Source organism: Oncorhynchus clarkii, chromosome 19 (assembly GCF_045791955.1).
Source record: "Oncorhynchus clarkii lewisi isolate Uvic-CL-2024 chromosome 19, UVic_Ocla_1.0, whole genome shotgun sequence".
In the NCBI taxonomy this organism is placed as follows: domain Eukaryota; kingdom Metazoa; phylum Chordata; class Actinopteri; order Salmoniformes; family Salmonidae; genus Oncorhynchus; species Oncorhynchus clarkii.
Window position 1 is genome coordinate 10,731,610 of NC_092165.1, and position 21,717 is coordinate 10,753,326.

The following is a 21,717-nucleotide window of genomic DNA, read 5'->3' on the forward strand; positions in this document are numbered from 1 at the left end:
TCTCATATGTACAGTGCCTTGCGAAAGTATTCGGCCCCCTTGAACTTTGCGACCTTTTGCCACATTTCAGGCTTCAAACATAAAGATATAAAACTGTATTTTTTTGTGAAGAATCAACAACAAGTGGGACACAATCATGAAGTGGAACGACATTTATTGGATATTTCAAACTTTTTTAACAAATCAAAAACTGAAAAATTGGGCGTGCAAAATTACTCAGCCCCCTTAAGTTAATACTTTGTAGCGCCACCTTTTGCTGCGATTACAGCTGTAAGTCGCTTGGGGTATGTCTCTATCAGTTTTGCACATCGAGAGACTGACATTTTTTCCCCTTCCTCCTTGCAAAACAGCTCGAGCTCAGTGAGGTTGGATGGAGAGCATTTGTGAACAGCAGTTTTCAGTTCTTTCCACAGATTCTCGATTGGATTCAGGTCTGGACTTTGACTTGGCCATTCTAACACCTGGATATGTTTATTTTTGAACCATTCCATTGTAGATTTTGCTTCATGTTTTGGATCATTGTCTTGTTGGAAGACAAATCTCCGTCCCAGTCTCAGGTCTTTTGCAGACTCCATCAGGTTTTCTTCCAGAATGGTCCTGTATTTGGCTCCATCCATCTTCCCATCAATTTTAACCATCTTCCCTGTCCCTGCTGAAGAAAAGCAGGCCCAAACCATGATGCTGCCACCACCATGTTTGACAGTGGGGATGGTGTGTTCAGCTGTGTTGCTTTTACGCCAAACATAACGTTTTGCATTGTTGCCAAAAAGTTCAATTTTGGTTTCATCTGACCAGAGCACCTTCTTCCACATGTTTGGTGTGTCTCCCAGGTGGCTTGTGGCAAACTTTAAACAACACTTTTTATGGATATCTTTAAGAAATGGCTTTCTTCTTGCCACTCTTCCATAAAGGCCAGATTTGTGCAATATACGACTGATTGTTGTCCTATGGACAGAGTCTCCCACCTCAGCTGTAGAGCTCTGCAGTTCATCCAGAGTGATCATGGGCCTCTTGGCTGCATCTCTGATCAATCTTCTCCTTGTATGAGCTGAAAGTTTAGAGGGAAGGCCAGGTCTTGGTAGATTTGCAGTGGTCTGATACTCCTTCCATTTCAATATTATCGCTTGCACAGTGCTCCTTGGGATGTTTAAAGCTTGGGAAATCTTTTTGTATCCAAATCCGGCTTTAAACTTCTTCACAACAGTATCTCGGACCTGCCTGGTGTGTTCCTTGTTCTTCATGATGCTCTCTGCGCTTTTAACGGACCTCTGAGACTATCACAGTGCAGGTGCATTTATACGGAGACTTGATTACACACAGGTGGATTGTATTTATCATCATTAGTCATTTAGGTCAACATTGGATCATTCAGAGATCCTCACTGAACTTCTGGAGAGAGTTTGCTGCACTGAAAGTAAAGGGGCTGAATAATTTTGCACGCCCAATTTTTCAGTTTTTGATTTGTTAAAAAAGTTTGAAATATCCAATAAATTTCGTTCCACTTCACGATTGTGTCCCACTTGTTGTTGATTCTTCACAAAAAAATACAGTTTTATATCTTTATGTTTGAAGCCTGAAATGTGGCAAAAGGTCGCAAAGTTCAAGGGGGGCGAATACTTTCGCAAGGCACTGTATATACTGTACTCTATCATCTACTGCATCTTGCCTATGCCGTTCGGCCATTGCTCATCCATATATTTATATGTACATATTCTTATTCATTCCTTTACACTTGTGTGTATAAGGAAGTTGTTGTGAAATTGTTAGGTTAGATTACTTGTTAGATATTACTGCATGGTCGGAACTAGAAGCACAAGCATTTCGCTACACTTGCATTAACATCTGCTAACCATGTGTATGTGACAAATACAATTTGATTTGATTTGTTCAATGAACCATAAACAATTAATGAACAAGCACCTGTGGAACGGTCATTAAGACACTAACAGCTTACAGACAGTAGGCAATTAAAGTCACAGTTGTGAAAACTTAGGACACTAAAGAGTCCTTTCTATTGAAAAACACCAAAAGAAAGATGCCCAGGGTCCCTGTTCATCTGCGTAAACATGCCTTAGGCATGCTGCAAGGAGGCATGAGGACTGCAGATGTGGCCAGGGAAATAAATTACAATGTCCGTACTGTGAGACGCCTAAGCAGCGCTACAGGAAGACAGGACGGAGAGCTGATCGTCCTCACAGGGGCAGACCACGTGTCACAACACCTGCACAGGATCAGTACATCCGAACATCACACCTGAGGGACAGGTACAGGATGGCAACAACAACTGCAAGAGTTACACCAGGATACTCACAATCCCTCCATCAGTTCTCAGACTGTCCGCAATAGGCTGAGAAAGGCTGGACTGAGGGCTTGTATGCCTGTTGTAAGGCAGGTCCTCACCAGATATCACCAGCAACAACGTCACCTATGGGCACAAACCCACCGTCGCTGGACCAGACAGGACTGGCAAAAAGTGCTCTTCACTGACAAGTCGTGGTTTTGTCTCGGGATCGATTTGAAGGTGGAGGATCCGTCATGGTCTGGAGCGGTGTGTCACAGCATCATCGGACTGAGATTGTTGTAATAACAGGCAATTTCAACGCTGTGTGTTACAGGGAAGACATCCTCCTCCCTCATGTGGTACCCTTCCTGCAGACTCATCCTGACATGACCCTCCAGCACGACAATGCCACCAGCCATACTACTCGTTCTGTGCGTGATTTCCTGCAGGACAGGAATGTCAGTGTTCTGCCATGGCCAGCAAAGAGCCCAGATCTCAATCCCATTGAGCACGTCTGGGACCTGTTGGATCGGAGGGTGAGGGCTAGGGCCATTCCCCCCAGAAATGTCTGGGAACTTGCAGGTGCCTTGGTGGAAGAGTGAGGTAACATCTCACAGCAAGAACTGGCAAATCCGGTGCAGTCCATGAGGAGGAGATGCACTGCAGTACTTAATGCAGCTGGTGGCCACACCAGATACTGACTGTAACTATTGATTTTGACCTCCCCTTTGTTCAGGGACACATTATTCCATTTCCGTTAGTCACATGTCTGTGGAACTTATTCAGTTTATGTCTCAGTTGTTGAATCTTGATATGTTCATACAAATATTTACACATGTTAAGTTTGCTGAAAATAAACGCAGTTGACAGTGAGAGGACGTTTCTTTTTTTGCTGAGTTTACAAAGAAATGTCACTAGAAAACAGGTAAAACTCAATTAAATGCAGATAGTTTGCAGTCTTTCCAGCTTCAGTATGAAGTGACTCTGTTAGCTACGTTTTTGGCTAGCTCCTCTGAACAACAGTGTCCTGACGAGAGAGAACATGTTCTATGCCAGGTGAAATCGTGCATTATTAGCTCATTGTTATGGATGTATACAAAAAAATATCACTAGAACACAGCTTAAACAAATGCAAATTCAGCTACTTTGTTGTTATTCTGGCTGCACTGTTTGACGTGACTAAAAGTTAGTTGGCTAGCTGGCAAGCAAGGGATAAGAACGTTGCCAGCCAATATGGCAATAGAACATTTTGAATGAACGACTGGGTCACGTCCATAGACACAGAACAAAGCCGAACTGTTAGAACGATCGACCAGGTAACCCATTGTAAAAAAAAAAGTGATGATCCCCTTGAAGCCGGTGTTTGGAGGATGTACTCTTCTTCGTCTCAGGCCTGACAACACCCTGCCAATATATCCTCCAAACACCGGCTTCTCTGGCATTATCACTTAAATAGACACAGAAGTGCATCTTTATGACCACACAAAATTATGGTCATACCGTTCATCATTTTAATTCAGTTTCATATTGTGGGATAATGCCAAAACAGTAATTTAGCTAGTGAGCTTGTCGGAAAATGTTATAGTTTTGATTAATGAACTACTTTCAACTGCCATGGCTTATTCCTGCTAAAACTTTAAAGCACAGCTGTGTGAGTACCCTGGGTTGCGTGTTGATGTTTTGGCGGTCAGAATACTGAAGTCTTAAGTGTACAGGCAGTGTTAAGGCAGGTGGGCCCTTAAGCATGCTGTGACCCTCAGGCCTACTCAGGACCACAATTATGAAAGTCAAAGGTCAGTTTAATGCTGGGGGCTAATCGGCCTTAGATATGCATATCCCCTTGAACCACGGCAATCAGTGCTGATCAGCCAGATGGTACGGTATTGGGAGAACTGTGCAAGTCTGTGAGAAAGTAATGAGAATGGACTGGAATATAAGTTACGAGACATAAATATTTTCCATGAAGCCAATTTGAATTACAGACAATTCATAGGCTTTTTTTTAATTGCGTTTTTCAGGTAATTACCCCAATAAAATGTTCTAACATTATTTTAGTTTACTTTGATTTATCTATAAAGTATAGGAAGAGACATTCCATCCTGGCATCGTGTATAAAATGTCAAATGTGTTGCCCTAACCATTTACATGTAAATCATTGCCTAACCCTGTCTCAATTCACACTTACCTCAAAGCTTTTCTTACTAACATGCTCTAATTCACATTTATGTGGCACTTAAAATGATCTAGCCATCACAGTCCCCATATAACTGTCTCATTTAACTGTTACCTCAGAGTACACCTCAGAACACAGTTGGGTGTCTTAATACAGTCCCAGCTTGTCCACATCACATCCACACACATCTAGCTGTAACACACACGGTGATCTTTCTCTCAGCCTCTAATCACTGCCAGATAATGTACGTCCTCTCCCCTCTGACCTCTCACCTCTGGCCTCCCCCTCTCCCTCTCTCTCACACTGGCTGTGGCAATTCTGGGAAGGATAACACCCTGGAGGTTACTATCCCACTACCCGGGCACGCTGGAGGATCCAACCCCAGGAAGAGGTCACATGTTGGGGCAGGGGAGGCAGGGGGGCTGGAGGGGATTCCCTGTGGTCCATTAATCACAGAGCAGGATAAACACAGCTGTAGCAGGAAAGGGTGATAGAGATTCTGTAGGAGACAAGAGGCATGCCGAAATTATACTAGTGCTATAGCACGCCCTCCGTTTCACAACGTGACGTCTCTGTCTCTCTGACAGGTGAGTCAACATGGAGGTGAATGATGATCATAATATAGCTAAATGTAACATTGTTATTTTGGTGGTCTGGCCTGTATTCAAATGTGTTGATCATTTCTTGTGTGTTTAGATTAGGATTGGATCATTCCTGGAACTTTCAATAAATTCCCTGGTTTTCCAGTAATCCTGTTTGGATTATGATGTAACCTGGTTTTTCTGGTAAATTTACATTATTTATTCTTGCTATTTTGAACATCTTTAATATATCCAAAATAAACTTAGTCGACTTTGCCACAGATATAGTCATTCAAATAAAGCAGCCCAACAGTTACCGTGTTCATAAAGCAAGACGTGGAAGCGAGCTGAACCATCGTGTTATCTGGAGCAGGATGACAGACTTGTTATGCAGCTTCTCCAGTTAATGAATCAGGTCAAGTAGAGTTTCTCTCAGTGTGAAATAGAGTCAAGCATTCTCTTGCCTTATAAGTAGACAGTTCAGTACTTTTGGTCCTACATTACTTTCTGTTGTGGAGCGTTTCAGTACAGAGGAATCGTTGACCTTTCCGGTAACTTTTCAGTGTAGAAAAGGGGACTGAAATTGCATCAAATAGCTTGTGTAGCATCTACCATGGAGTAATGTCCACTCTTTACTGATTTTAGTACTGTAGCATTTTTGAGTCAAGATACTTCATCAGACAAGTGCTCGATAAGTGCTAGGCCTACCCACGTTTCTTGTTATTTATGTATGTTATTTATGTATGTGATAGATGTTTGTGCAACTTTGAACTTTACCCAATACAGAAATCAGTTGGGATGCACGTATTATGTAAAGCCATAGTATTTTGTCGGTACAGACAGGTGTTTCCACCTTCGCAGCTTGGGAATGTGTGTTTAGGTGTGTTTAGATCGCACAAACAATCGACTGGATGTGCAGCCATTGAACTTCCTTCGGAAGACAGGAAGTGCTTTATAATTACGTTTTAACTGTATTGGGTTCTCACCACTGGTGTCCTCCAAGACATAAATATTTATTTGGCCCTTCAATCGCTTCTGTCTTAGTTCATGTTTTCAGTCGAAAATCATGTGGGCCTGGCATGAAGCAACACCAAACTGTCACAAATGACAGAGGCTACATCAATTCCCATCCCAAAGTTCAGCAACCTGATACATAATTGTGTTTATTTGTAGCCAAGAATTTCCTTACAACAATACGCCGTGCTGCCATGCATTCATAAAATAATAATACAATTCTTGTTTTGGATGAGCGAGGAGAGGCTTAGCTACATTTGGCCTCTGCGTTTTTTAGCTTTCAGCTTTCAGCTGTCGCCTCACTCCAATAGCCTGACTAGGGTTTGTAGCCGAGCCAAGGGAACCAACCGCAAGACCCAAAGCTTATGTTTTACCCTAAGACCCATACAACAGAGAGGAACGTTAATCAACTCATACAAATGTCAAGGGGCTCAAATAAAATGCAAAAGTTGCAGAAAAAGTCCTCTCTAAAGGGGTTCATTACACGCTCCAATGAATGAGCATTAATGGCCCATGTGCTACACATCAAAGTGGAACTCAACACTGTTTGCAATCTGGACGATTAAAAACAAGGGGAATGAAATGTTCTGGATTGATTAACAAAGCAGAAGGACTGGCTCAGATGAAATACCAGCTTGCGGGATGACCTTTTAGGCTAGGAAGGATACAGTTTATGTCAGAATTGACCAGAATGGACTTTTTGTAGCAGGTTAGGAGAACTTACGCAGCATGTTAGAAGAATTAACAAAGCAGGTTAATATAATTAGGTTAAGGTTAGGAAAGGGTTAGGGTTAGCAAAAATGCAAAACGTTTTTTCTTTTGACTTCAATTTGATATAAACTGTATCCCATCTAGCCATTAGTTTAGAGAGGGACGGGTGGGCCCCATTGACTGATTATTATCATTAGCTACTAGCATGATGTTGTTGCTGCGGTAGCCACAGAAGAACACAGGGGCGTTTTGTATCGGCTTCTCCGGGGCACCTGTACTTGGCTAGATAAGCCACAAAACCATCAACCAACCGTTCTCTTATGATCAGTAGAGAGTTTATCTGCTGTTTCCTATAGCCATATTATTACATATCATTATACATCCATATCTAGCAGGCCTTTAGCCTTTCATCTACTACACAGGCCTCTGACAGATTCTCGGAGTTCGCTCCACAAAGGCTGCTTTGTTTACCAAGCAGATGGATGCAATTGAAGGGAAAAATACATTCAAAGACTTCCCCTACCATCAATTGATAGCAGATCTTTATTCAACCTCTCAAACAACAAACCCAACATGTGGCATTCCTTTAACCTGTGAAATCTCTTTTCTCCTCTATCTTCATCCAAGTGTCTGTCTGTTTCTCTTGGATTTGCCATACTTTTTGCGGGTTTGCGGGTGCAACTCAGCTGTTTATAACTAGCATGACATGCTCCAATCGTCCCCAGATGTTTCCAGAAGACCAAACCTGCCCTGAGGTGAAGGTTTCTGACCAAAGGAGAGGTTCCTGGATCTTGGATCACAGCCCCAAATCCTGTTTGTTTTTTCCCCCATTGATGTCAAAAGGAATTGGATTTCTGAATGGAGGCTTTCTCTGAAATCTTCCCTGTTGTGTTAATTCAATTTATCTGTGTTTGTATCGCCAGTAACATTGAGCAAGGAATGAGGGCTTTCTCTCGGGATAGTCAGCGACTAGCGATGTTGTGTTGATTCAACACAGGGATGGACAACTTTGATGGGGGGTGGGGGCTACAAAAAATCTGAAGTCATCATGAGTGGCCACAGTTGGGTCTAGGGTCAGCGTACATACACATTGTGATGAAAACATTTTAGTGGCCCCGCTCTTGACAGCAGAGAGACGTGTTCATTTTTATTTTATTTTCTTCATGCAATTCTACACATTTGACCATGGGGTGTAGAGAAAATGTTGCCGTTTTAAAGCAAGTTTGCTGCAGTTCTGCATATTTAGCATTTTTTTAAATGTGATATCTGAGTGAGACTGACTTACAAAATCAATGGGGGACCCTCGGCCCGTAATTTGTGTAGATAGCTTGCCACTAAATGAACAATAAAAAAATAGCAATATAAAATAATTGAGCTGACATGGGCTAAATGAGTGACTGACATAAGAGAAAAAACTGCTTATGCTCAACCAAATTTCGAAATAGCAACCAAGAATAGTGTATTCTACTATTCTAACTCTCAACAGTAAGTTGAGACCCTGACTGAGTTCCCCCCACCCCCAAAAAAATGTATGCATTAAATACAGTATTTACACACACACACACACACACACATATTTTGGGGGGGATTGCTAAGAATAAGCAACGGAGAATGATGGTATTGTGTTAGACTGCTGGAGATAGCAAGGGAGGTGCTGGCAGGGAAATGGTGCTGGACAGCGAGAAGATGTGGCAAGAGAAGATATACCTTCTACTTTGAGAAGACAGTCCGTCAGTGAGCACCTTGTCACGATAAGTCATGATAAGATCCATTGGCATTGGCTGGAGGTGGTTGGTGAAGACTGATGCCTGGGGAGAGGATTCATCATGGGGTTGATGCATCACTGGCTTGTCTGTCTGTAGGGGCCCTCTCATTTCCTCTACACACAGTCAGAGACAATACACACACAGAGACAATGCAGCGGCACATACATTTAGATTTGAGTCATTTAGCAGACGCTCTTATCCAGAGCAATTTGCAGTTAGTGCATTCATCTTAAGATACAGTTGAAGTTGGAAGTTTACATTACACTTAGGTTGGAGTCATTAAAACTTGTTTTTCAACCACTCCACAAATGTCTTGTTAACAAATTACAGTTCTGGCAAGTCGGTTACGACATCTACTTTGTCCATGACACAAGTAATTTTTCAAACAATTGTATACAGACAGATTATTCCACTTGTAATTCACTGTATCACAATTCCAGTGGGTCAGAAGTTTACATACACTAAGTTGACTGTGCCTTTAAACAGCTTGGAAAATTCCAGAAAATTATATTATGACTTTAGAAGCTTCTGATAGGCTAATTGATATCATTTGAGTCAATTGGAGGTGTACCTGTGGATGTATTTCAAGGCCTACCTTCAAACTCAGTGCCTCTTTGCTTGACATCATGGAAAAATCTAAACAAATCAGCTAAGACCTCAGAAAAAACATTGTAGACCTCCACAAGTCTGGTTCATCTTGGGAGCAATTTCCAAATGCCTGAAGGTACCACGTTAATCTGTACAAACAATAGTACGCAAGTATAAACACCATGGGACCACGCAGCCGTCATACAGCTCAGAAAGGAAGGAGACGCATTCTGTCTCCTAGAGATTAACACACTTTTGTGCGAAAAGTGCAAATCAATCCCAGAACAACAGCAAAGGACCTTGTGAAGATGCTGGAGGAAACAGGTACAAAAGTATCTATATCCTGTCACGAGCGTCGTCTTGAAAATGACCGGACCAAGGTGCAGCTAGGTGAGCGTACATTTATTTTTTATTTTTAAAATGTCGCCAACAAAACAATAAACAACAAAAACCGAGGCTACACGTGCATTAAACGAAGACAACAACCCACAAATGAGAAAAGGAAAAAAGGCTGCCTAAGTATGATTCCCAATCAGAGACAATACAGCTGTCCCTGATTGAGAATCATACCCGGCCAAAAACAAAGAACCAGAAAGCATAGACTCTCCCACCCGAGTCACAACCTGACCAAACAAACAGAGAATAAAAGGATCTTTACGGTCAGGGCGTGACATATCCACAGTAAAACAAGTCCTATATTGACATAACCTGAAAAGCTGCTCAGCAAGGAAGAAGCCACTGCTCCAAAACCGCCATAAAAAATCCAGTCTGCAACTGCACATGGGGACAAAGATCAAACTTTTTGGAGAAATGTCCTCTGGTCTGATGAAACAAAAATAGAACTGGGCATAATGCCCATTGTTATGTTTGGAGGAAAAAGGGGGAGGCTTGCAAGCCGAAGAACACCATCCCAACCGTGAAGCACGGGGTGGCAGCATCATGTTGTGGGGTTGCTTTGCTGCAGGAGGGACTGGTGCACTTCACAAAATAGATGGCATCATGAGGGAGAAAGATTATGTGGATATATTGAAGCAGCATCTCAAGACATCAGTCAGGAAGTTAAAGTTTGGTCGCAAATGGGTCTTTCAAATGGGCAAATGACCCCAAGCATACTTCCAAAGTTGTGGCAAAATGGCTTAAGGACAACAAAGTCAAGGTAATGGAGTGGCCATCACAAAGCCCTGACCTCAATCCTATAGAAAACTGAAAATGCATGTGCAAGCAAGGAGGCCTACAAACCTGACTCAGTTACACCAGCTCTGTCAGGAGGAATGGGTCAAAATTCACCCAACTATTGTGGGAAGCTAGTGGAAGGCGACCTGAAACATTTGACCCAAGCTAAACAATTTATAGGCAATGCTACCAATACTAATTGAGTGTATGTAATCTTCTGACCCATTGGGAATGTGATGAAAGAAATAAAAGCTGAAATAAATCATTCTTTCTACTATTATTCTGATATTTCAGAATCTTCAAATAAAGTGGTGATCCTAACTGAAATCAGACAGGGAATTTTTACTAGGATTAAATGTCAGGAATTGTGAACAACTGAGTTTAAACGTATTTGGCTAAGGTGTATGTAAAATTCTGACTTCAACTGTATGTGTGTCTATAGAGAGCTATAAAAGGGGGGGGGGGGGGGGTCAAGTGCAAGTGTTGGTTCAGGATTCATATTTTTTTTACTGAGTAGAAGTCAACGCAAATGTTTTGAGTTTGTCGAATGTAACAAATTTTGACTGATTTAAAATACTTTGTGTGTCACATTCTGACCTTAGTTCCTTTGTTATGTCTTTGTTTTAGTTGGGTCAGGGCGTGAGTTGGGGTGGGTAGTCTATGTTCTTTTTTCTATGTTGTGTTTATGTGTTTGGCCTGGTATGATTCTCAATCAGAGGCAGGTGTCGTTCGTTGTCTCTTATTGAGAATCATACTTAGGTAGCCTGTTTTTCCCATTTGAGTTGTGGGTGGTTATTTTCTGTTTTGCGTCTTCACCAGACAGGACTGTTTCGTTGTCCTTTCGTTCTTTCACTTTGTTGTTTTGTTATTCAGTGTTCAGTTGATTTATTAAATATTAACATGGACACATACCACGCTGTGCATTGGTCCGATCTCTCATACTCCTCGTCAGAGGAGGACAAATTCCATTACATTGTGTATTGTTTCACTTTTCCTCTGAAACAGACATCAGGCAAATGTGCTGAGGTGATGACGTCCTTGATGTCTTCAGCCTTGAGTGCATCTTCAAGGGCTGTCCAAAAGGAGGAAAGAACGAACATACCCATTCAACGTCATTCTCTACGGGTCTAGACTCTACCTCTTATCGCCAAGCATGTGGGGCCAGATTACAGCTCAGGGTCTCCAGGAATGCGTTTGGGGCTCTAATTACCATGTCCAAGACAACACTATCAGTCCCCTGTCTCAGTCTGCTCTCAGAACACACTACTGTATGTATAGCCAGAAAGAATTATGAGCATAGCTTAATATTGTCTGTTCACTTCTCTCCATGCATTGATTGAAATATGCCTATAGCATTGTAACTTCTGTAGGTAGTTGGGAGACGCTTTCAGGCTTTTTCACTTGTCCAGTGTCTGGTTCCAAAACAAATATGAAGTGAGCATAACTTCTTATGGCTGGGGGAAGTATTGAGTAGCTTGGATGAATAAGGTGTCCAGAGTAAACTGCCTGCTACTTAGGCCCAGTTGCTAATATATGCATATTAGTAGTATATTTGGATAGAAAACACTCTGAAGTTTCTAAAACTGTTTGAATGATGTCTGTGAGTATAACAGAACTCATATGGCAGGCAAAAACCTGAGAAGAAATCCAACCAGCTAGTGGGAAATCTGAGGTTTGTAGTTTTTCAAGTCATTGCCTATTGAATATACAGTTTCTATGAGGTCACTTCCTAAGGCTTAAATGTCAACAGTCTTTAGAACCTTGTTTGAGGCGTCTACTGTGAAGGAGGGGGGAATGAGAGCTGATTGAGTCAGGGGTCTGCCAAAGTGGCATAAGCTGATAATGCACGCTCACGTGAGAGCGACCTGCGTTCCATTGCATTTCTACAGACAAAGGAATTCTCCGGTTGAAACATTATTGAAGATTATGTTAAAAACATCCTAAATATTGATTCTATACTTCGTTTGACATGTTTCTACAAACTGTAATATGACTTTTCGTCTGAACTTTCACCTGGACTTGCCCGCGCCTCGTGAGTTTGGATTGTGTACTAAACGTGCAAACAAAAAGGAGGTATTTGGACATGCATTATGGACTGTATCAAACAAATCAAACATTTATTGTGGAACTGGGATTCCTGGGAGTGCATTCTGATGAAGATCATCAAAGGTAAGTCAATATTTATAATGCTATTTCTGACTTCTGTTGACTCCACAACATGGCGGATATCTGTATGGCTTGTTTTGGTCTCTGAGCGCTGTACTCAGATTATAGCATGGTGTGCTTTTTTGGTAAAGCTTTTTTGAAATCTGACACAGCGGTTGCATACATATATTGTGTAACATGAAGTCCTATGAGTGTCATCTGATGAAGATCATCAAAGGTTAGTGATTCATTTTATCTATATTTCTGCTTTTTGTAACTCCTCTCTTTGGCTGGAAAAATGGCTGTGTTTTTCTGTGACTAGGTGCAGACCTAGTTCTAGGGATGTGCTTTCCTCTTTCCGGGAACTGAAATGAATAACACATTTTTTTTCTAGTTTTGAGACAGCGAGGAGCCACCCTTCTCATGGCATTTGACCCTGCTCTGTCCCCAAAAAGACAGTAAAAACACAAAACTCATCTTAGTCCGAGTACGTATTTCAGCCAAAATTTGCGATGTCAGATTCAGATGAAAATGAGGATTATGGGATCCTCTGCAAAAGTCTGACATATGTATTTCACAACAGTACGTGTGTCTTCACAGGCTTGATGAGTAATTTCCCATCATTCCTTATTGACTCAACCTCAGCCATTCTGATCTTAATCTAATCTTGATTGGATAACGGTCCGATGGCATATCGTAATGAAATAAATTGAACTCATATGCTAACATGAATTACACTATCACAACTGTGATTATACATCCATCATTGAGTTATCCTGCATTCCCTTTTCCAAGTCGATCTGTCGTCACAGTAATCCCTCTCTCCAATTAACCAACAAATTCAGTCAAATTCGAAAAAGTCACTACAGTTTGTCACTGATTGTCACAATAAAATTGGCCTCTAACTTCTTTCTCATTTCTCTCTCTCTTTTCCATTTTTGTCATTTGGAGCAAGTGCCCCAGATAAGAAATTGCTTACATCCCACTCAGTGTGGGACTGGGTGGGTTGCTTCCCACAGGGTATGTACCAATGTGCAGAGAGCACACTTCGACAGATGCCATCAGAGAACAAGCATATGAATTACCAGGCAGCCTGCCATCCAGCGAGTTCACACAGAATGCCATTAATACCTGATGAACAGTCAGACAACAACACAACAACAACATGAAAGCCGTGGCAACTGGGACCCAGGTAAAAGTTCCATCATTTATATATTAATGGTTTTATTAACAAAGACTTCCAACTAGCAGCTAGAGAAACCCCTCAAAAGTTACAATGACGGAGGCGTCGAAGTTTGATGCCAGGCTGCAGCAACCAGGGGACCCCGTCAGCGAATCATGTCCCGATGAATAAAAGATAACGCCACTGTTGACCAATAACTAATTCAGAAGCCATGAGATATTAATGGATACAATTAAAGAAAACACAATCCTTTTAAATGTATATTGCGGTAGATATTAGCATTATCCAATTAAGTCCCAATTTATATTAAGTAGGTAAAGTACCTTTACAAGAGTACTATAATTGGATGGGATCAGTGAATCTGTTATTGGGGCTTAATTAGAAACGCATGAAGGAAAGGCTTTGTTAAGTCTTTAAACGTTCATTACTAAAATAGGGCACACGATGTTATGATCTACGTTATATTTTACATTATTATTATACAATTAATAGTCAACCAATGATTAAATGCATAAAATATCTGAAACAATTAATACTAAGTGATGTATTTACACTATATAAAAAGTTTATATTTTCTCTCATATTCCATCTCTTCCTGGCATGACATGGCACGCAAAACATTATTACTTGATTATCATAAATATTTCCACTTTTACAAGGTAATATTTTCCACGGGAGGCTCTGATAACGTCAGACACACTGTTTTCATTAAAATGACGATGTGATCCAAAGTGTTGTTTAATGAGATGATTGCTACAGCCTGACCTTAATGGAAAGAAGCCTACACTTAGGCCAGGAGAATGTACCAGCGAAGGGCATGGGGGAGGGAAGGGAATATTGGAGTGCTGCTGATACAGAAAACACTACTTTGCCCTCTCGGAGGATGTTCAATCAGCTTTTAGGAATGGCCCTTGACTTCGACAAGGCCTGGGGCCCACAAGTAATCAAGCAGTGTGTGTGTGTGTGTGTGTGTGTGTGTGTGTGTGTGTGTGTGTGTGTACCTTATCTGTTTGCACATTATCTTATCTTCCTCGTGATATGGAACTCCATTGTCCATGTTCTTTATTTAGCTAAACAGTTGCTGTGTCAGCTCGTTGGGAGAGCGAAGGGCCGACCTTGGCCTGCTTGGATAGCCTCTCTTCCTGCTTTTAGACAATGTATTGATAACGGGCCCATTTGCTAAGTGTAGTATAGTTATGGAACGAGTAATGGATACCGATGGAGAGGCACTCACATCCCTCATCATTATTGAAATGCCTCACTCTTCTTTGTTACCTAGCAACTCACAACATCTACTGTATCTGTCTGGACATTATGTACTTTGTGCCGTACATGTCTATAGGACAATATATCAAACATTCCTTTGTTTAGTTTCAAACTAGTTTATTTACTGTTTGGTGAATATGACAGCTGACAAACCTAATTAAGTGGAATAATCATGCATATTTATTTAAGGCATGCTACAAGAGATTTATACACTTGCAGCTTGTGTGGCACGTACAGATGTGGTGATTTAACTTTGGCCACCCACAGAGTTGTGACTGTAAAAAGTAATGCTTCAAAGAAAGTTTGGTTCCGCTCTCTTTACTACCCTTCCCTTTCCATCTCAACATGTTCAATTCAAGACGACTGGGAAGTGCACATTTAATTCCGACTGCCCTCCTCACATTTCCTTACGATGTTAATCTCGGTTTCCTTTAGTGGGAAGAAACAGTTGAGCCGTGTACAGGGCTAGAATCTGATCTGGGATCTGAGGAGAGGAGAGAGGGGCATACTGACTGGGGACTGTGTGGTTCCCAGATACCCGGTGCATGAGTGTGTGTGTGTGTGTGTGTGTGTGTGTGTGTGTGTGTGTGTGTGTGTGTGTGTGTGTTTGTGTGTATCGGAGTGCGTAGTGCCCCTGAGATGATTTTCAGCAGGCGGTGCAGAGATGAGAGAGAGAGAGAGAGAGAGAGGGAGAGAGAGAGAGATGTTTCCTATGGGGGGCCTGTTACCGAGGGGAGGGGGAGATTTGCCGTCCCTCTCAGTCAAAGTGCCCCCTCCACTCCTGCTGCGCTCTGAGACACACACACACACACACACACACACACACGCTCCCAACTCTCCACAGGAAAACCCAGAGCCTAATGCGCAGCACCTCACAGGCAGCACACTGCCACGTACGTTGGGCAAACCAAACCAAGTGGGACACTAACTCCGACTCTGCGACTTTGATAGTTGGTTAATTACTCATGTGATGTGATTCAGATGTCTAGGGGCTTCAACAGAAAGTTCGCCTGACGGTTCCAACAGGGGAGGCAGGAGCAGACATTTTAGGAGAGCAGAGCGGTAGGTGAAAACCAAACCTATTTATTATTTATCAATATATCAGTTTACGTGCCGTCACACAGGGTCCCAGTAGTGTGGTGCCTGATGCTAAACGGTGATGCTACATGAAGTGCTGGATGCTAAATAGGTTTTTGTGTACTAACTAGGTGACATCTGGGACTTTGAACAGGATGAAACACTCTTCATGGCTAGCTGGAGAGACACTGTGTTCTGTTGTGATGAAACACTCTTCATGGCTAGCTGGAGAGGCACTGTGTTCTGTTGTGATGAAACACTCTTCATGGCTAGCTGGAGAGGCACTGTGTTCTGTTGTGATGAAACACTCTTCATGGCTAGCTGGAGAGGCACTGTGTTCTGTTGTGATGAAACACTCTTCATGGCTAGCTGGAGAGGCACTGTGTTCTGTTGTGATGAAACACTCTTCATGGCTAGCTGGAGAGGCACTGTGTTCTGTTGTGATGAAACACTCTTCATGGCTAGCTGGAGAGGCACTGTGTTCTGTTGTGATGAAACACTCTTCATGGCTAGCTGGAGAGGCACTGTGTTCTGTTGTGATGAAACACTCTTCATGGCTAGCTGGAGAGGCACTGTGTTCTGTTGTGATGAAAAAGTATTCAAATGTAGATCTCAGTTTTCTTTACCTCCTTGGTCTGAATTCGGTGAGACTAAATTGGTGAGACTAAATTGTGCATTCATAGAAAGTGTTTTTAACTACTCTGTAAAGTTTTACCTGAAATACACTATTATTTTACTTTGAATATAACCTGGCAATTATATAAATGTAAATATTTGATTTACATATTGATAGTAGGGTTAATTTCTAACTGGTTAAAAAAAATGTTTTAATATTTTGAGAGAACTTAAGATTTTTTTTCATGTAACATCTTCACTCAACTCTCAAACAATACAAAAGCTGTATTGTGTAATATAACACTGACTAGACATGAGCCTGATCTGATTCTTTCATGTTAAAATGTCTCATTGTTTGCTAACCGCTAGTCTGAGTCTTTAAATTAAAACCAGAAGGGAGAATGCAGGGCAGAGGAAACCACACTGAAGAAGCCACGCAAGGGGCGCATTGTCAAAACAATATAAAGCCCTGCCTGGCTCTCTCTCTCTGTGTGTGTGTGTGTGTGTGTGTGTGTGTGTGTGTGTGTGTGTGTGTGTGTGTGTGTGTGTGTGTGTGTGTGTGTGTGTGTGTGTGTGTGCGTGTGTGTATGTGTGTGTGTGTGTGTGTGTGTGTGAGAGCTTGCGTGAGTGTGTGTAATACGTGCTTGTAGCCCACACACTCCTATTAGCACAAAGGCTGTGCTGATTATTACTTCCAGAAATGAAGTATTGTAAAGAGGAGACTCTTCATAAAGCTCACCCATCATATTGTTTGACTGTAACCAGTCGTGGCGTCTTCCCATCTGTGCCCCCTTGGCAAAACCTGTTTGAAGTCTGAAGGAGGTTGTTTTACTTCCCCTAGCAGTTGGAGAGGATGGGAGAGGACCCACTGTGATGTGTAACTTTTGACTGACACATTCTGGTTTTGGCTCCATTTCTGAGGAGATGTTCCTGGATTGACATTTCAGTTGTGGCGGGGGAAATTAGAAGATTCGGACAAAAGTATACTTTCTTCCTCAATTGAGGAAGTTTTGTTTTGTTGGGTTGCTTGCAAAGTTTGCTGGATGAAATAACCCATATAATTTTTTCCCTGTCTCCCTTCATCTCTCTCTCTCTCTGTCTCTCTCTCTCACTCTCTCCCACCCCCCCCCTCTCTCTAACTTGCTCCCCACCTCTCTCTCTAACTTGCTCTCCCCCCTCTCTATCTCTCTCCCCTCCCTTGTCTCTCTCTCTCACCAGCTCTCACCACCAGCAGTACATGGGGAACCCCTACACTATCTGTCCATCTCCTGAGACAAAGCGTGGAATGTGTTCTATAATGGTCGCCCCAATCGTACATGTGTTGGTGCTAATGGCCGTCATGGCCGTCCTGCCTGGCCCTGGAATGTGTCAGATAAACAGCACCACAGACAATGTGGAGAAGGACTCCCTACCCCCAGACCAGGGCCTGGTCCTCCACAACACCCACATCACCCCCCAACCCCTGGGCTTCCACAGCACCAGCAGCCCCTTCCTGGAGCATGGGAGCCCCATCTCCACCAGGGGCCACCAGGGGCCCCAATGGCCCAGGGTCGGAGCTGGGTCTGGGGCCACAAACATCACCAGGATAAGGGCCCCTCCACCATGCACCATCGCCACTTCCATTCAAGGCCATTTCAAATACATCAACACAGTGATTTCTATCATAGTGTTTGTGGTGGGCATAGTGGGCAATGCCACCCTACTGAGAATTATCTACCAGAATAAGTGCATGAGGAACGGGCCCAATGCCCTCATCGCCAGCCTGGCGCTGGGAGACCTCATCTACATCACCATAGATATACCCATCAACGTCTACAAGGTAAGAGACGCATATCCATCCTGTACACTGGACATCACAGTCAATTTTGCATGGATATATTGAAGCATAATTGCATCTCAGAGAGATTGAGAGAGCAAGATATTATTTCACTTGCTTTGGCAATGTATACATATGTTTCCCATGCCAATAAAGCCCCTTGAATTGAGAGAGAGAGAGAGAGAGAGAGAGAGAGAGAGAGAGAGAGAGAGAGAGAAGAACAAATAAATAAAGTATTCATTAGAAGGCTCCCCAAACATCATGTTGCTCTCCAAAGTTGATTTCAGTCAGTAGTAGTACTACTTCATCTTCATTGGGTGGCTCTTTGTGATGAAGGAAGCAGGGAGAGGCCCAGACTTAAATAAACAATGGAATCAGACCAATCAGACTGCGGTCACACATATCAGTGGCCTTGCTCTGACCCGTGGTTTGTCACAGGACCAGCTCTCCTCTCCAGCTCTCTTATCTTCGATCACACTTGAACCTCGCTACACTCAGAATAAATGGGTCTGGTTAAATGATGAATCACGTGTCCAGTGTGAGCCATTTAAACCCATTAGACCGTAGTCCATTTACCCCCCATGTGGGTTCACTTTAACATGATCTAGATAGAACTCACAGATGATTTACGACGTTATCTTACCTGCTGTGGTATTATTGCTGGAGAGTAATGAGCATATTTTTCCATTGGGTCCACATACATTGGTTGAACAGGTCAAGGTTCTTAATAGGATGTAGTGCAGTACATTGGGAATGCTCAGTTCATTGTGAAGAGAAGTGGTGAAGCCACCTGTTTAGTATTACCGGTATACAGTTTCATCACACTGTGTCAGCACATCTGGAAGTGCCAGGGTCCCGGGACAGATGATTCTCTACATGTACAAAGGGTGAAAAGTCTTTCCTGTATTAGGCGTTTCAGTTACACACATGAAGGATAAATCACAGTGTCCCTTTGTACTGGTGAGGAAAAGTAGTGCCGTAGGTACAACTCTGGTTTCAGGCCAAACACTCCCTGTGAATATGTCTGCACTACAGGGACATGTGCTTTAGGGAGGCCCAGCTCACTTCCTTTGGGGTTTGTTTGACGCAGTTTCCAAATTTAATCATATACAAACTACATATACACACAATACTACATACACACACACGGACACATACTACACACACACACCCACAGTGACGTACCCCCCTTTCCCTTCCAACTCCCATGTTCTTGTGACTTTTTGATTAAATGGAACCGCCTAGCGCTCCAAGTGAACAATAGAGGGACAAGGATGCACCCGTGAAGTGCTTCCTTTGGCCCGTCCTCTCAACGACTCTGGGTTTAATCCCCTCTTTCTCTCTTTGTTCGGCCCATGTCGATTCCTGGTTCAACAACAGCTGCCAAGACTACTTCCCAATGACAAAGGGTGGTTTTAGCAGTCTGTTCTACAGGGAGAGCTGTGAGTTGTTTTGTTAAGGGAGCTCTTCTTATAAGAGGCTATGGGAAGTGGTGCTTATAGATGCCTGGAAGTCCAATTAAAGAAAGGATGTCACTTTCAGGGACAGTTCCAGGGTTGGCTTGCTAGGGTTTTATTGTAGGACCTGACTCAGTGATGTACTGTGTCAAGATGATGAGGCACATATGGGCCTGCTGTTGAACTTTACTCAGATTCAGAATGAAGTCAGGACGTACCATGAAAGCCCTCTGATGTGACTGTGACTAACCTGCCTGTTGGGAAGGGCCTGCTACAGTGCCGTGGTTAAAGATAGTCCGCACCCTAAGGACAATGGGAATTGAGCTAAGAGGAGATAAACATGTGATCCTCTAACCTCAAGCCTTTATAATTTATCCCTTACTAGTTAGTAAAGAAAGCGATATAAGGGCTAGTCCATTATTATTATTATTGTTGTTGTTGTTATTATTATTGTTATTATTATTTCTCTTCACAGCAGGTATTGTTCTTTCACAATTCAATATATATTTTTACATGCTTTTTCTGTCTTCTCAGTTACCATGCTGGCTAATAATGACCATTATGGATTTCTGATATCTTGTGAAAGGGTTTGTAATACAGGGAAGTGCCAACTGGCTAAATGCCATCTAAGGTGTGTGGTTATTTCCTGACGATGCAAAGCCTGTTGTGAGTTGAAGCATACATACTGTCTTCTACGATGTGCTGACGATGTGCTCTCTCTCTCTCTCTCTCTCTCTCTCTCTCTCTCTCTCTCTCTCTCTCTCTCTCTCTCTCTCTCTCTCTCTCTCTCTCTCTCTCTCTCTCTCTCTCTCTCTCTCTCTCTCTCTCTCTCTCTCTCTCTCTCTCTCTCTCTCTCTCTCTCTCTCTCTCTCTCTCTCTCTCTCTCTCTCTCTCTCTCCCTCTCTCCCTCTCCCTGCAGCTCCTTGCCACCAGGTTCCCCTTCGATGACAGTTCCTTTGGGCTGTGTCTGTGTAAGCTGGTACCATTCCTTCAGAAGGCCTCTGTGGGCATCACCGTCCTCAACCTCTGTGCCCTAAGCGTCGACAGGTCAGTCCCATGTACCACTGCTGAATTCCAAAATCAACCAATGGTAGCTGATCTAACAGGATCAAAGAAAAAAGCCTAAGAAATATTTGTATTTGCATATTAATGTTTATAGAATTAATAAACAATATAAGCAATAAGCAATATGGTGTTTCTTTCCATCCGCTTCGTGATAGCCTATTGCCTACACCTATCCAATTCTTTCAGATCTACGAGAGTGTCTAGGGAGTAAGGGGTAAGGCTTCTGAAGCATTATACACATTACTCGTTTACTGTCAAATGCATTGTCTGGCAGGCATACACTTACCAAGGTTAACATATGAGTTGTAGCTGAATCTGACCTAGTACTCAGACACTATAAGTGGGTCTTTATGCATTTTATTCCATAGAGACCTATTCTGCTCCCTGGAATAGGATTCTATTATCTTGTAAAAATGTATTGGTTCCAGACTCATGGAATGTTTGCTCCGTAGAATTCTGTTCTGTTCTGGCCTTTCAGTTCTGCGAATCTTTATATGCAGGTTACGGTAAACTCCAAATGAAAATCAGTCTAACAATACTTGTTTTTCTGTGAAATGTGAAATGTAGTCTACTTTACAATATGTATGTGTCAAAGAAAAAACTCCTCTTTAAAAAATGTTGACCCTCGACCTTTGCCAGTAACTCACCAACACCGTGATTAATCACATTGCCGTGGTTTGAATTCAAACCAAAGGTGTTTGTTGAACGGTAAAGCCTTCATGAGATAGCCCACTCTATGTATGGGAGTGGCTGAGACAAATTGGCCAGGAAAGATGAATGACTTCCCTAATTTGATTTAAAGGAAA

The 21,717-nt window shown here is 42.5% G+C and overlaps 1 protein-coding gene across 3 annotated transcripts in view; it reads left to right on the forward strand.

Annotated features, from left to right (window-relative positions):
• LOC139374709 (endothelin receptor type B-like) overlaps positions 1 to 21,717 on the forward strand; it is a 43,276-nt gene that overhangs the window by 14,618 nt on the left and 6,941 nt on the right. The window contains exons 1-3 of one of the 3 annotated variants that reach the window (XM_071115814.1): positions 15,708 to 15,943; positions 17,792 to 18,392; positions 20,766 to 20,893. In XM_071115814.1, the coding sequence (XP_070971915.1) occupies positions 17,811 to 18,392; positions 20,766 to 20,893 (710 nt within the window). In that variant the 5' untranslated portion in view covers positions 15,708 to 15,943; positions 17,792 to 17,810. Of the gene's footprint in view, positions 1 to 15,707; positions 15,948 to 17,791; positions 18,393 to 20,765; positions 20,894 to 21,717 lie in introns of those variants that run through there. The other 2 variants (XM_071115811.1, XM_071115813.1) reach the window with 2 other exon arrangements.